The sequence below is a fragment of the Panthera pardus genome, unplaced genomic scaffold (genome assembly GCF_024362965.1).
Source record: "Panthera pardus isolate Hobbes unplaced genomic scaffold, ASM2436296v1 HiC_scaffold_10, whole genome shotgun sequence".
NCBI classification, from domain to species: Eukaryota; Metazoa; Chordata; class Mammalia; order Carnivora; family Felidae; genus Panthera; species Panthera pardus.
In genome coordinates, this window is record NW_026526655.1 from 104208409 (window position 1) to 104220536 (window position 12128).

A 12128-nucleotide genomic window follows, 5' to 3' on the forward strand; every position below is an offset into this window, starting at 1 on the left:
TGCATACCCATTGCAGGAAATGCCCCAAATCTCTGACATTCAGTCAAAGACCTCAGGGTACAAGCCAGCTTGGACCCTCACCTGCTAGGGTTTCTGTTTCTGCTTAGGTCTGGGGATTCACTGTTTTTATTCCATATCAGTGATGTGTCCTCAACAAGGAGGATCGTTCAGACTACTCAATTCTACATAATGCTAAAAAAAAATTTCTTATTTCTCTTAAACATTTAATTATTTCATATTACATAAAAGGTCCTTAAGTCTTGAAGGACTGAATATGTTTGTATTCTTGGGGCGCCTGTGTGGCTCAGTCAGTTGAGTGCCTGGCTTTGGCTCAGGTCAGTCTGTGGGTTCGAGCCCCGCATCGGGCTCTGTGCTGACAGCTCAGAGCTTGGAGCCTGCTTTGGATTCTGTATCTCCCTCTCTCTCTGCCCCTCTCCCTTTCGTACTCTGTTTCCCTCTCTCTCTCAAAAATATATAAACATTAAGAAAAAAAAATTTTTTTATGGGTAAGGGGCACTAAAGAATCTACTCCTGAAATCATTGTTGCACTATATACTAATTTGGATGTAAATTTAAAAAAATAAAAAATTAAATTAAAAAAAATTTTGTTTTAAGTATGTTTGTATTCTTTTTCTCTGCTGCTTCTCACTCATTATAGATGCACTTATAGCTTAAGAGCTCACACTTGGCAGGTTTTAATCTGTGGGAACCCCAAGGAACCAGATTTGAGGGTCTTCCTCTGTAGAAGTTCACTGCTCCTGTCAGGCGCCCTTGAGGGCTAGAAACGCAGACCACTTTACTTCATCAGACACCACAGATAATAAAAACTGAAGGTACAGCTTGCAGGAGAACAGAGCTCAGTTACAAATTGGGGGGCTGGTTTTTTTCCCCTACCTAAAGCAGAGTCAAGAGCTACCGTGTCAACCTGAAGATAAAGAGGTTTTGCTCCTAGCCCACCTTGTCATGGATTTATAGCACCTTGACAATGCTGCCTCGACATCAACCTTACCTGTCACCTGGGGGAACACAGCGGCTTGATTCCATCTGCCCCAGGGACTCACATGAGTCACTAAGACCTCAGGGCACCCTTAAAATCAATTTCAGGGAATTAAAAGGGCCTTTTTTGTGTTGTATTCAGATACAGATTTCTTTTGTAAAGAGAAGGCTGTCGGTTCGTTTGGTTCACTGTATTAATTGATGGTATTATAAAGATGATACAAAATACCCTTTGGTCTTTAAGAAAAACAAAGTCTATTCAATAAATGCAACGTAGAGTAAAACTATACTTCACTTCTACATTATGACCTGCTATTGACATTCATGTTCATTCATACTGTGTTATGACAGAGACAGAGAGTGAATAGACATGGAAGAAAAATAATGTAAAATAAACAGAAATAAGAGATAGAGGCACCCAGGTGCCTCAGTCAGTCCATCATCCGGCTCTTGATTTCAGCTCAGGTCATGAACCCAGGGTTGTGGGATCAAGCCCCGTGTTGGGCTCTGTGCTGAGCATGAAGCCTGGTTGAGATTCCCTCTCCCTCTCTCTCTCTCTCTCCCTCTCTCTCGCTCTTTCTCCTCTGTGTGTGTGTGTGTGTGTGTGTGTGTGTGTGTGTATGTGTCTGCCCCTCTCCCTCTCCTGCACTCTCTCTAAAATAAAATAATAAGAATAATAATTTTAAATAAAATGAAAAAGAAGAGTTTAATAGAGAACTGTCCAACAGAAAAAAAGTTCTGGAGCTGGACAACAAACAAACTCACCCACCCCAAGAAAAGCAGACCTAGAAGAAAACAAAGAATTGGAGGAGGACAGCCTTTGACTTTCATGGAATATGTGAAACAGAACAGCCATACTGAGTGGCTTTTTAATAAAGCTGCTGGAGAATTCCTTTCCATCACACTTCCATTCTTCCAGAAGAGCCCTCAAAATGGGAAACAAAACCTGTGCACCCGGTTTAACTTGCAGGCATGGTTTTCCTACATTTAGTCCAAGGCAATTAAACAATCATGAGCGGGGGGGGGGGGGGGGGGGGTGTCTGTGTGGCTTAGTCGGTTGGGACTCCGACTCCTGATTTCACGGATTGTGAGATGGAGCCCCGTGTCTGTGTGCACTCTGAGCACAGAGCCTGCTTGGGATTCTCTCTCTCCCTCTCTCTCACCCTGCTTGCATGCGTGCACTTCACACACGCTCTTCCTCAAAGTAAACAAACATTTAAAAAAAAAAAAATCACCTATCAGACAGTCTCATGTCACTAGGGTTTCTGTCCCCCTTATGATAGTTGCAAAATTCCAGGCAATTCTCAATTTAGAGGTTATCCAGATTGAAAGGTCTTCTAGGTAAATCTCCATCATCACACAGGGGCATTCTGGCATATGTGTCCATTTTACAACTCACAGCTTCCAGGCATAATTAAACTGACCTCAACTTATTCATAAGAGGTATTTTTGATCAAATCAAAATTTGGGAAGTTGACCACTTCGAAATTCTCTTACCTACAAGCACTTCTCCCAAATTAACAACTCTCCTCATATTTTTTACCGATAAAACTAAAAGAATCTTAGCGCTCTTTTACTCCAATAGACAAACACATATTTTTTTCATTGTGTAAAAAAGCCAATCACTTGGAAGTCAGAGTTCTTGGGATAAATATATAAGCGATACCAAATGTTTGATTTCCCAATGAAACTGAACTAAAATTTAAAGTCCCTTTCCTAAAGAGCAAACAAGGCTACATCGCTTTTATTCCATAATCTTAAAATCACCGGTAGTTAAGCATGCCCTTGGACTTAATAACATAGGATCATCTATCCTCTGAAACGATCAAGAAGTCATCAGCTCCCACTCATTGGAGCCATTGAAGCCTGGTAACTTTTCATTTAAAGGTATGTGTTCTGGGAAAAAAAATATGAACAAGGCATTTCCTAAGTACAATAGCTAAAACAAAAAGGCCCCCCAAAACCCAAAAACAAACAACCACAAAAAACAGTAGTAGATGGGAATGTACTCATTTACCACAAGTGTAGCATCTCATCACAGACTCATCCCACGAGCACCAAAACCAATGACATGAATGCTTCTTTCTAAAATCCCCCAGATTATTCAAACGTGACGGGGAAATAAACTTTTGTCCAGAAGATGAGGTTCTGTGGGCTCTTCCCCAAAAATGTTTTCTGACTAGTTATAAACGTGAGAAAGGCTACTTGATGTGCATGATTAAAAAAAAAACTCCCAAGTAGATGTATTTTTCTCCATTCCCATACTAACAAAGTTGCCGGAATTCAAATGCATTATCTGAATTTTGAATTTAGAGCATCTAACTATTGATTCTAAGTCATAGCTTTGTCTCCTAATGATGAAAGCACTTGTCCCTTCTTGCTCTGGGAGCTAGACAGGAAAATAATTTCATAGGCTTATTAACAAACTTTAAAAAGGACCGCAATGATTCTAAAAGTTCAGATAGGAAACTCAGGCCCAGCGTGATATTTACTGCTGCCTTTTTCTAGTATCTGTGTGCAGCTCTTTTGAGAACCACCACTAGGCCTCACTGCTCAAACAGCCAGGGCGTCTGTAGCGCTGGAGTCTACGGCCCACCAGCACTGTGTCCTTTCCGTCTCACGGGCACTCCAAGCCCGAGGCACTGATGTCCGGCTCACAACAGCCTGCACAGCCCTGGGACACAGAGAGAAAGGCTCACCGGCTCCCCTCACTAAGCTTGTCTTCCGTCAGATTCGTCTACAACGAAGGGCCCCATCTCATTCTCCCACTTCTACCGGAAGGGGAACCAGAAGGAGACTCCTCGTTCTTGGTCTCCTGCACAATAACGGAGTAGGTAATCTTCTGACCTTGCTCTGCACTGGTAAAAAGAAAACTGATAAAAAGAAATAAAAGTGAAAAATTCCCAGCGCTGGGGAGAACAGCAGGCTGATTTCAAGTCTTATCACACAGGCATATAAAATTAGAGCATCTGGAAAAAAAATACAACCCCCTTGGAACATCTTCACTTTCCACTTCATCTACATTACAGAATTCCACTCTCCGCCTCTCTTCCACCTAGGCCGAGGAAATACGTATGATCATGTCGCTGGGAAGGAGAAATGTAAGATCACTCGCTACAGGCTAAAAAATGCAGTCACCGCCAGCCCTCTGTCGTCTGCTCTCACAAAGGAAGTCCTCACTGTGACATAGGCTTCTTGTCCACTTTCACCTGGGAAACTTTTCACCTCACACACTTGTCCAACCCAAAGAACCACCACTGACTGGGGCTTACTTCTGAAAATTCAGATTCTGTTGCCCCTTCCAAACTTGATCCAAATTTTCAGGGGGAAGGACCCAGGACTCTGTTTCTTTAGTACGTTGCAGGTAATTTTTATGAGGTAAGTTTGAAGAACACTGACCTTGGGACTATGCCCATCTTTAAAAAAATTCCATTCCGAGTTTTTCCTTTATGAGTCCCTGAAGAAGTAGTGTATTGATTAAAAGTGCTCTGAGCTGCACACATAAGGATAAAAGCCAGCCCACTGCAGGCTAGCCTTTTGGAGCTGCTAAATAAGGTATGACAGTAAACTAGCAACTGCTAAGTGTTAAATCTCAGGCTGAGGGTTGGTGGGCCTAAGCCACTATCTTAAGCACATGAGGTTCCTCTAAATTTCAATGATTTGAGGCATTATCCTGCTCTCCGGGTAGAGGCTGCACAAAAGGGACGGTCTAGCCTAGCATGTGCTAATCCAAGAGCTATACAGGCCAAAATGGTTAGGTCTTAAAGTCAAAAGACAATGCAAAATCAGGAGAAAACTTCCGGAGAATGGCATAAAAAGAAACCAAAGGGGATCTGGATGTGTGTGTTTCGTTCACCATGCCAGAGCCCGTGTGGAGCGCAGAACGTGACACATTTAATACATGGAAGGCATTTAATACACGGTTGATGAGGGGAAGACTGAGGGTCAACGAATGAACAGGTATGTGTCAGTGATACAAATAAAAATGACATCACGTGACTCAGTAGCATCTATAGGAAAGAGAAAAGTTATTTTTTAAAAATTTCGATCAATTACCTGGTAGAAAACCTTTACCGGCCTTTTAACCTAAGTAAATGACACTGAATTTATTTTCAAAACAGGAGAGGCCCACAGAAGCACAAAGGTAAAGAGAGGAAGAAAGAGAAGGGAACGAAAGCTGCGAAGGGGGTGCTTCGGGAATACCAAGATCTGAGAGCAGTAGCCCCCGGGCACGGCAGCACCCAGCACCCGGACAAGGCTCCTCCCTGGGGCAGGCCGGGCACTGGAAACCACGGACAGCACACAAGTGACAGATTCACCAGAACCACGACAGGACAAGGAGGGCGAGGAGAACTCAGGTAGGGGGAAGGCAGAGAAGCAGGGAGACAGAATGAAGAAGAGCGGAGGGAGCGTGCAATGCGTCATGCAGGGACCTCGGTGGGGGCGAGTGGGCACCAGGCAACACTCAGTGAGCACAGAGGACGGGTGAAGGCGAGACACACCCCAGTCACAGAAACAAACCGCTTACCCTCCGCTTTAGTGGAAGTACCGTCTTTAAGCAAATTAAAAAACAAGGGAGGGGATAACAGGGAACAGTTAGTAACATTAAAAAAAAAAAAAAAATTAAAAAGCAGAATGTTATTAGCTACTAAAAAAGCAGAAGTACAATTTAAAATAAAATCAAAAAAGAAACAAGTTCAACAGCAAAGCAGATTCTGAAGCAAGTACGTGTGCCTCCGATTAAAATCGGCTTAGTAGAATGTTGCTTTTGCTTTTGGAAAACAAGCTAAAAAATGTCAACCCAGGGTAGCGCCTCAGTTGATACACTGTTGGGCTTTTGTTTTAGCCAACCCTCATCCTCTCAGAGTTTCTTTTTCTTAGAACCAAGTACCAGCAGAATAAGGGGGGGAAACCAAAAGCTAAAGTACTGAAGAGTCCCCCAAAGAACAGAGGCAGATAGGAAGCTGAGAGAAGCTAGCTCTAGCAATGACGCCTACCCAACTACACGGTGAGCGGCAGAAGCTGTACAGCAGGGTACCTGAGTCATGGCCTACGGACTCCATATCTTCCCTCATGTGTCTGGACTCTAGAAGTTCGGAAAAGGATCGTCAGCTTTAATGCTACACTTCCGCACGGATATAATGTGCCGACCTAAGTAGTCATCGTTAACAATTTCTCAGTAGGATTATGCTCAACTTCCCAGGTTTTTTGTTGTGTTGTGGTTTTGGACACGAAGCAAGTGGAGGCAGGGTTCTCGGAAATGCTGAGAGAGTGGGAATATTCCGGTCCTGTTACCTGAAGAGCTAATGCTGGGCTGAAAATGTATCCTCAGTTGCTTGTAAAAGGTCCATTTGTATCGTCAGACCAAAAGACCTGGGTGCTTTTGCTAGCACTGAGGGAAGTCTACATGGTCCATATTAAAATATCCAAGGTATGCACAAAAAAACAAAGACTACAGAGTCCTCTAAAAGACAGTTTTTACTCAAGTTCTCAAGCAGCGAAACAGATACTAACTACAGATACTCAAGGTGGATCAAATGTATTGAAACACGGGTACATATTTAAAAACGGAACTCAAATGAACAGAGCTACCCCACCCTGGGAGAGAGCTGTTCTGACGTCCCCCTTACTGGATGACTACGTACCAACCTAATGTCATAAACACTCCAATGTAATATTACAGTAGTGAAGCGATGGGCAGGGAGAGCACTTACTGGGCTTCTTTCCAATCAAAAGTACCCGTGTTTGAGGGGTTTGCCGAGAGAAAACAAGACCAACTTAACAAACATTCCAGAACACACTCCTTTCACGTTCTCACGTGCTTAGCACAATCCGTTTTTTTCACCTTACGGGGTAATCGCTTACAAAGGACTTTTATTAAATTATTTAATTTATCCCTCTCGTGTGTCTGAGCTGGGTGATGATCTCCACAACTAATTAGGTAGAGAAACCAGATGCAGAGACTGCATGGCCTGTTCAAGGTCAGCAAGCTAATAAACGGCAGCCCAGTAATCTCCCCTTGGCGCTCTAGCCTGGGCCTCCGTGCTCAGAACACCTTGAGAACGTCAGTTTTGGAACAGACTTTGGAATCGGTTTGTGAACCAATTCAGTCTCAATGTTTCATGAAATTTTAATTGTACGTATTCAGTCTCCACCAGAGTCCCCAGGTTCTGGCTTGAACGACTTTGCTCTAACAAAAATAACATGAAGTCAACTATCAGCCCTACACACAGGTGTTCATTTGCTGAAAAAACTGAGAAACTGACCTACCATTCTGCCAGATATAAATTTAATAATGTTTCAAAAAGTCCTTTGGGCTATTGTTAAGAGTAGGTACAGTCTCCTCCTGGCACTCTTCTGAGGAATATGGTTACGCTGGCCAGTAAGTCCACCACATTTCTCTAGAGATGCCCCTTGCTCTCGCCCCCCAATCCTGCACCTCGGCCACTCCGGTCAGATTCCCGAACTGGGAAATACCGAATCACAGTGACTGTCTTCAGCGAATCCCTCAGGAAACCGTTCTGGCTCTGCCCCACCCACGTCATGAGGCAATGTGGGAGGTGACAAGGCGCTGGCTGGGCTGCCATGAAGGGGAAAGTGAAGCTGAGGGGTGGCTCTGTGTGACGCACCACGTGAGCACCTAGGTACTTACTCGTCCAGAGAAAGGGAACACTCAACAAAGGGTGGCTGGTAACCAGCAGGAAATGCACAGAGTTACTTATACTCAAAACTCAGGCCTGCAACAGTGAGAATTTCCTCAATGATGGTGTTTTGTAATTTGCTAATAAGCAAATCTGAGCAGGGCTAAGTGTCATCTCAAACAGCAAAACCGGGGGAAAGGTGGTGGGGGTCTGGTTACCTAAGGATGCGTAGGACCCCGGAGGCAAGGCCGCTGCAGAGCTGAAAGGCGTAGCACCCGAGGCCGATGAGACCTTGGACTTGGCACTGGCTGCTGCGTTCACGTCAATATCGCTTCGAGACCGCTGGAGGGACCCGGTCGTTGATACGGATTTGGTGCTGACCGTAGAAGCTTGAGTGGTGAAGGAGGAAACAACAGTAAGGACCACACGAGAACTGTAAACATACATCGTCACAACTTGTTTGGCTTTTCCTATCAAATTTTAAGGAAGGCTGGAGTGCGTGCACACTGACCACAGTTTCTCCTGGTCACCGAAGACAGAATTCAGCCACCGCTGAAGAACCACAAGCACACACACACCCATTACATTTATTTTCTTGTGATCGACTATAAACCCCAAAGAAATGGACCCTATCTCTGGGTAATGTGAGAAGTGAGACCATGAAGAAGCGCCCACACGTGGACAGTTCCCGCACGCTGTGAACTAGCCGTGCACTCTCAGACACCCTCCCGCTCCCGGGGAACATTCCACTCTCCCACCTCAAACAGCCGCTATCCCGCTGCTGTTGCTCAAATCTTCACCCATTGTCCCCAGTCTCCTGTCAAGTGACCAGAGCAAAGCAGCAGCACTATTGGGGGAGGGATCCATATGCTGGAGGGAGGTGGGAGAGGAAAGGTCACAGGGCTCCACTTCCGCCTGCCCAAGGCATCCTCAGCGTGGGTTCCTCACAGCCCTCAGCCCCTGGGACAGCGGGGCACTACTCAGTCCAGCAGGAGTGCCGTGAGAGTGCCCTGTGCAAACCTGAGGGGCACCTGCAAGCAGGTCACCGGCTTCCAGCAACCAAGCAGCCTCTGGGAGCCGCACAGAAACAGGCCTCCCTGAGACCACCTTCTCCACGGCCGTCAGTCTTACCTCTAGAGGTGGTGCTCCCGGTAGGACTTCTTTTGGCAGAGAGTGGCCGACTGAAAAGTATACATGCATTTATTATTATCCAATGAGCACTCCATCTGCGTTCACACAAGTACAGTCTATGACAGGAGACTAGGAGGATGAAGGAATCATTGCAGACTTTTCAGGATTTCTCAGGTAACTGGGACCACAATCTTATCAATCCCCAATTTTGAACAAAGCTTTAGCATTACAGACTGGACTATCTTCCAGACATACAGAGAGAAGTCGTGGTTAGAGACAGAAGTCAGAAACACAGCGCGAGGACGGTAATACATTCACTCCCAAGTGCTGAACGCCCTCCCTTTCCAGACTTGTCTCCAAGTTAACATTCACATTCCCTTAGAAGACGCTTTCAAGAATTCACTTATTCGACTCCAAAACCGTATTCTGGGACTGCCACATAAATTTCACTAAACACGGCTATGGCAGAGACCGAGGCGCCCTACTCCTTACCGTTCCCCATGGTATCTTACGTAGCAGAACCCGTCTGAAGTAAGGGGAGACTAGCACAGGCACGTATATGTAAAAACACAGCTGGCATTTGTGTTCTCATGTAGCAAACCTTTAAACCTAAAAGCTCACACTAACGAGAAGCACGGCTGAAGTGCTTACTTTAGACTCTCTTGAGAGCTTGAGGACGAGCGGTCGGACTGCGGCAGAGACACGATGCTGTCCGAGTTCTTCAGGTGGGACTGCAGGGCTTTCTGGTAGGAGGACTCCAAGGTGTGGTACAAATGCTCTGCTTCTCTGCTGAAGTGACTGTGGAAACCCCAGTAGCACCTAGGGAAGACACGCAGCGTGCCGCACGGTCAGGATCACGTGGGGCTTGCGCCCAGCTCTGCAGCCCACCACGTGACGCGGTCAAGGACTAGAATCCTCGGGTCGCTGCTACCAGGAGCGACACAGGACCAGAAGGGAGAGTGAACAAAGGGGGCCGGGTATGGATCCTACCCGCACAACTTACTGGCTCTTCTGACACTGGACAAGTTACCTGACTTCTCTGAATCGAGTCTCATTTACAAAATGCAAACTAAAGGGCTGAACCTTAGAGAAGATGGAGCTTAAACACCCAGAACTAGACCCAGAACATGGAGGGCACTCATCAGTGGCAGCTTTTCCACACGCCGCTTGACACTCATCAACTGGAGGTGTTTACAATTGCCTTAGATGACGTATAACAGAGAGGCGCAGAGATGCCCGCAGCTACTTGAAATCTGTATTGCAGTGTGACTGAAGAACCAGAAAAAACCAAGGAGGGAGTATACATGCCAGGATAAAAGCCGCTGAAGCGGGTGACTAACAAATCCATTCCTAATAGTTGTGAGCAACTATTAACGAGGGCCCTTATTTTGGCAAGAACTACCCAAGCTGAGATTATGGTAAGCGCTTCAGTGATTCAAGGAGGTCCTCCGAAGACCTCAGAAACCAGGAGAATGGAACGTGACCGAGGGAGCAGTCACGGAGCAACACAGACTTGAGGAGGATGTATGAGTGCAACTAAATAGAACAGTAATGTTCCAGGTGAGGAATAACAGACTGCCTGTGTCAAGGAGAAGAGCCGGGCACTGTGAAGGCACAGAGAAAACTCTGTGCAAAATTCACAGCACTCACCTACACACTGCCCGAGACACAGGAAGTCTCAGCATCTTGTGGGTCACAAGGACACAATTCTGCCCAGGGGAGCATGGAATGCACGGCCACAGCCACAGGACGGGAGCATTACCAGCCCTAATGGCAAAACTGCCTCAATCATGGGATGGTGAGTGTGCGTCCCCACTGCGTCCCATCACCCGCCTGCCCCTCACCACACTCACACTTCCAGAGCAGCCACCTGACACCTGCAAAGATGCCCTCTCAGGGGAAGGGTCCCAGGGCCCATAATTTTTCATGGGAAATCAAAAGGTCCCTGGGGATTATGACCTGGCTTTTAACAGAGCCTAATGAGTAAGTCTGAGCATGCAAACAAGTGCTTTTCAGATTCATGTAATAATTTCTCATAAATTTAAAAAGGAGCATTTTATTGTGTGCCTCAGTCCTGGTTATACTCAAATAATATCGCTCAGTCTCTTAGGTCTGGGCACCGAGCAACCTTCTAAGCAGAAAAACAGAGAAATATTGTGAAACGGCTTTTGGGGTCATATTTAACAGTCATGAATAACAAAACATTATTCATGTAACTTAACAAATGTTTTTTGAAGTTTTTATTTATTTATTTTGAGAGGGAGAGCACTAGCAGAGGAGAGACAGAGAGAGAAGAAGGGAGAGGATCCTAAGTAGGGTCCGGGATGTCAGTGCAGAGTCTGACGTGGGGCTCGATATCACAAACTGTGAGATTATGACCTGAGCCAAAATCAAGAGTCAGACTCTTAAACAAGTGAGCAACCCAGGCGCCCCATTTAACGAACTTTTAATAAGGCAATCTAGGGGCTCCTGGGTGGCTCAGCCGGTTAAGCATCTGACTCTGGTTCAGGTCATGATCCCAAAGTTCACGGGTTGGAGCCCCACGTCAGGCTCGGTGCCGACAGCTCAGAGCCTGGAGCCTGCTTCGGATTCTGTGTCTCCCTCTCTCTCTGTACCACACCACCTCTCAGCTTGTGCTGTGTCTGTCTCTCTCTTAAAAATACATAAAAATTTTTTAAAAAAATAAGGCAATCTAAACAACACATCTGAAACATAGAAATAGTGAAGTAAAAACAAATGGTATACAACAAACACTTACTTTCTGGCTTCTATCCTTGCTTCGGAATCGGCATCGTGTATTCCCTTCTTTATTGTTTCGGCTAATACTGATATGTGTCTAGACATTTAGGAGAGAAAGCAGTGATCGTCATTAACATGTGGTTTTATGCAGATGAAATCAGGTGTGAAAATTACAAAATGGCATCGTGGCTTTGTGCCCAGTTAGCCAACTATCACGCAGAATAGAAAATCCAAGCACTCCCTTCTCGGCAGCTCTAACCTCTACCTCTGTCCCGGTCCCCCCACCTCCACCCTCCACCAGCTGCCCCTATCTACCTACCCTGTGGGCGAGTTTGTTAAACAATGGCTGACTTTTTTCACACCACACTTATTTAGCTCCATCTTTTATGAACCCAACCAGTAAGACTCTACTTTTCCACGGTCAGAACTAGTTTCTACGGAAATCATGAGGTAATAATAACCTTAATATGAGGAGGCTACCTGCATCACATTTCTATAAACACAATGTTTTCTTCAAGTTCCACTGTGTAACATGAACAATTTTATAAAATCATGCAACAATGTTATAAATAGGTATTTTGTTTAGTTACGTTCTGCCCTAGCAGAGAAGAAATTAGTAAA

General features: G+C 45.4%; 1 protein-coding gene across 27 annotated transcripts in view; it reads right to left on the reverse strand.

Annotated features, from left to right (window-relative positions):
• Positions 1–12128, reverse strand: part of CLASP1 (cytoplasmic linker associated protein 1) — a 271145-nt gene that overhangs the window by 93347 nt on the left and 165670 nt on the right. For 11 of the 27 annotated variants that reach the window (XM_053909860.1, XM_053909828.1, XM_053909856.1 and 8 more), the window contains exons 16-19: positions 11527–11604; positions 9420–9587; positions 8769–8818; positions 7856–8026 (exon numbers count right to left, since the gene is read on the reverse strand). In XM_053909860.1, the coding sequence (XP_053765835.1) occupies positions 7856–8026; positions 8769–8818; positions 9420–9587; positions 11527–11604 (467 nt within the window). Of the gene's footprint in view, positions 1–5524; positions 5549–6034; positions 6083–7855; positions 8027–8768; positions 8819–9419; positions 9588–11526; positions 11605–12128 lie in introns of all 27 variants that reach the window. The other 16 variants (XM_053909863.1, XM_053909864.1, XM_053909822.1 and 13 more) reach the window with 3 other exon arrangements.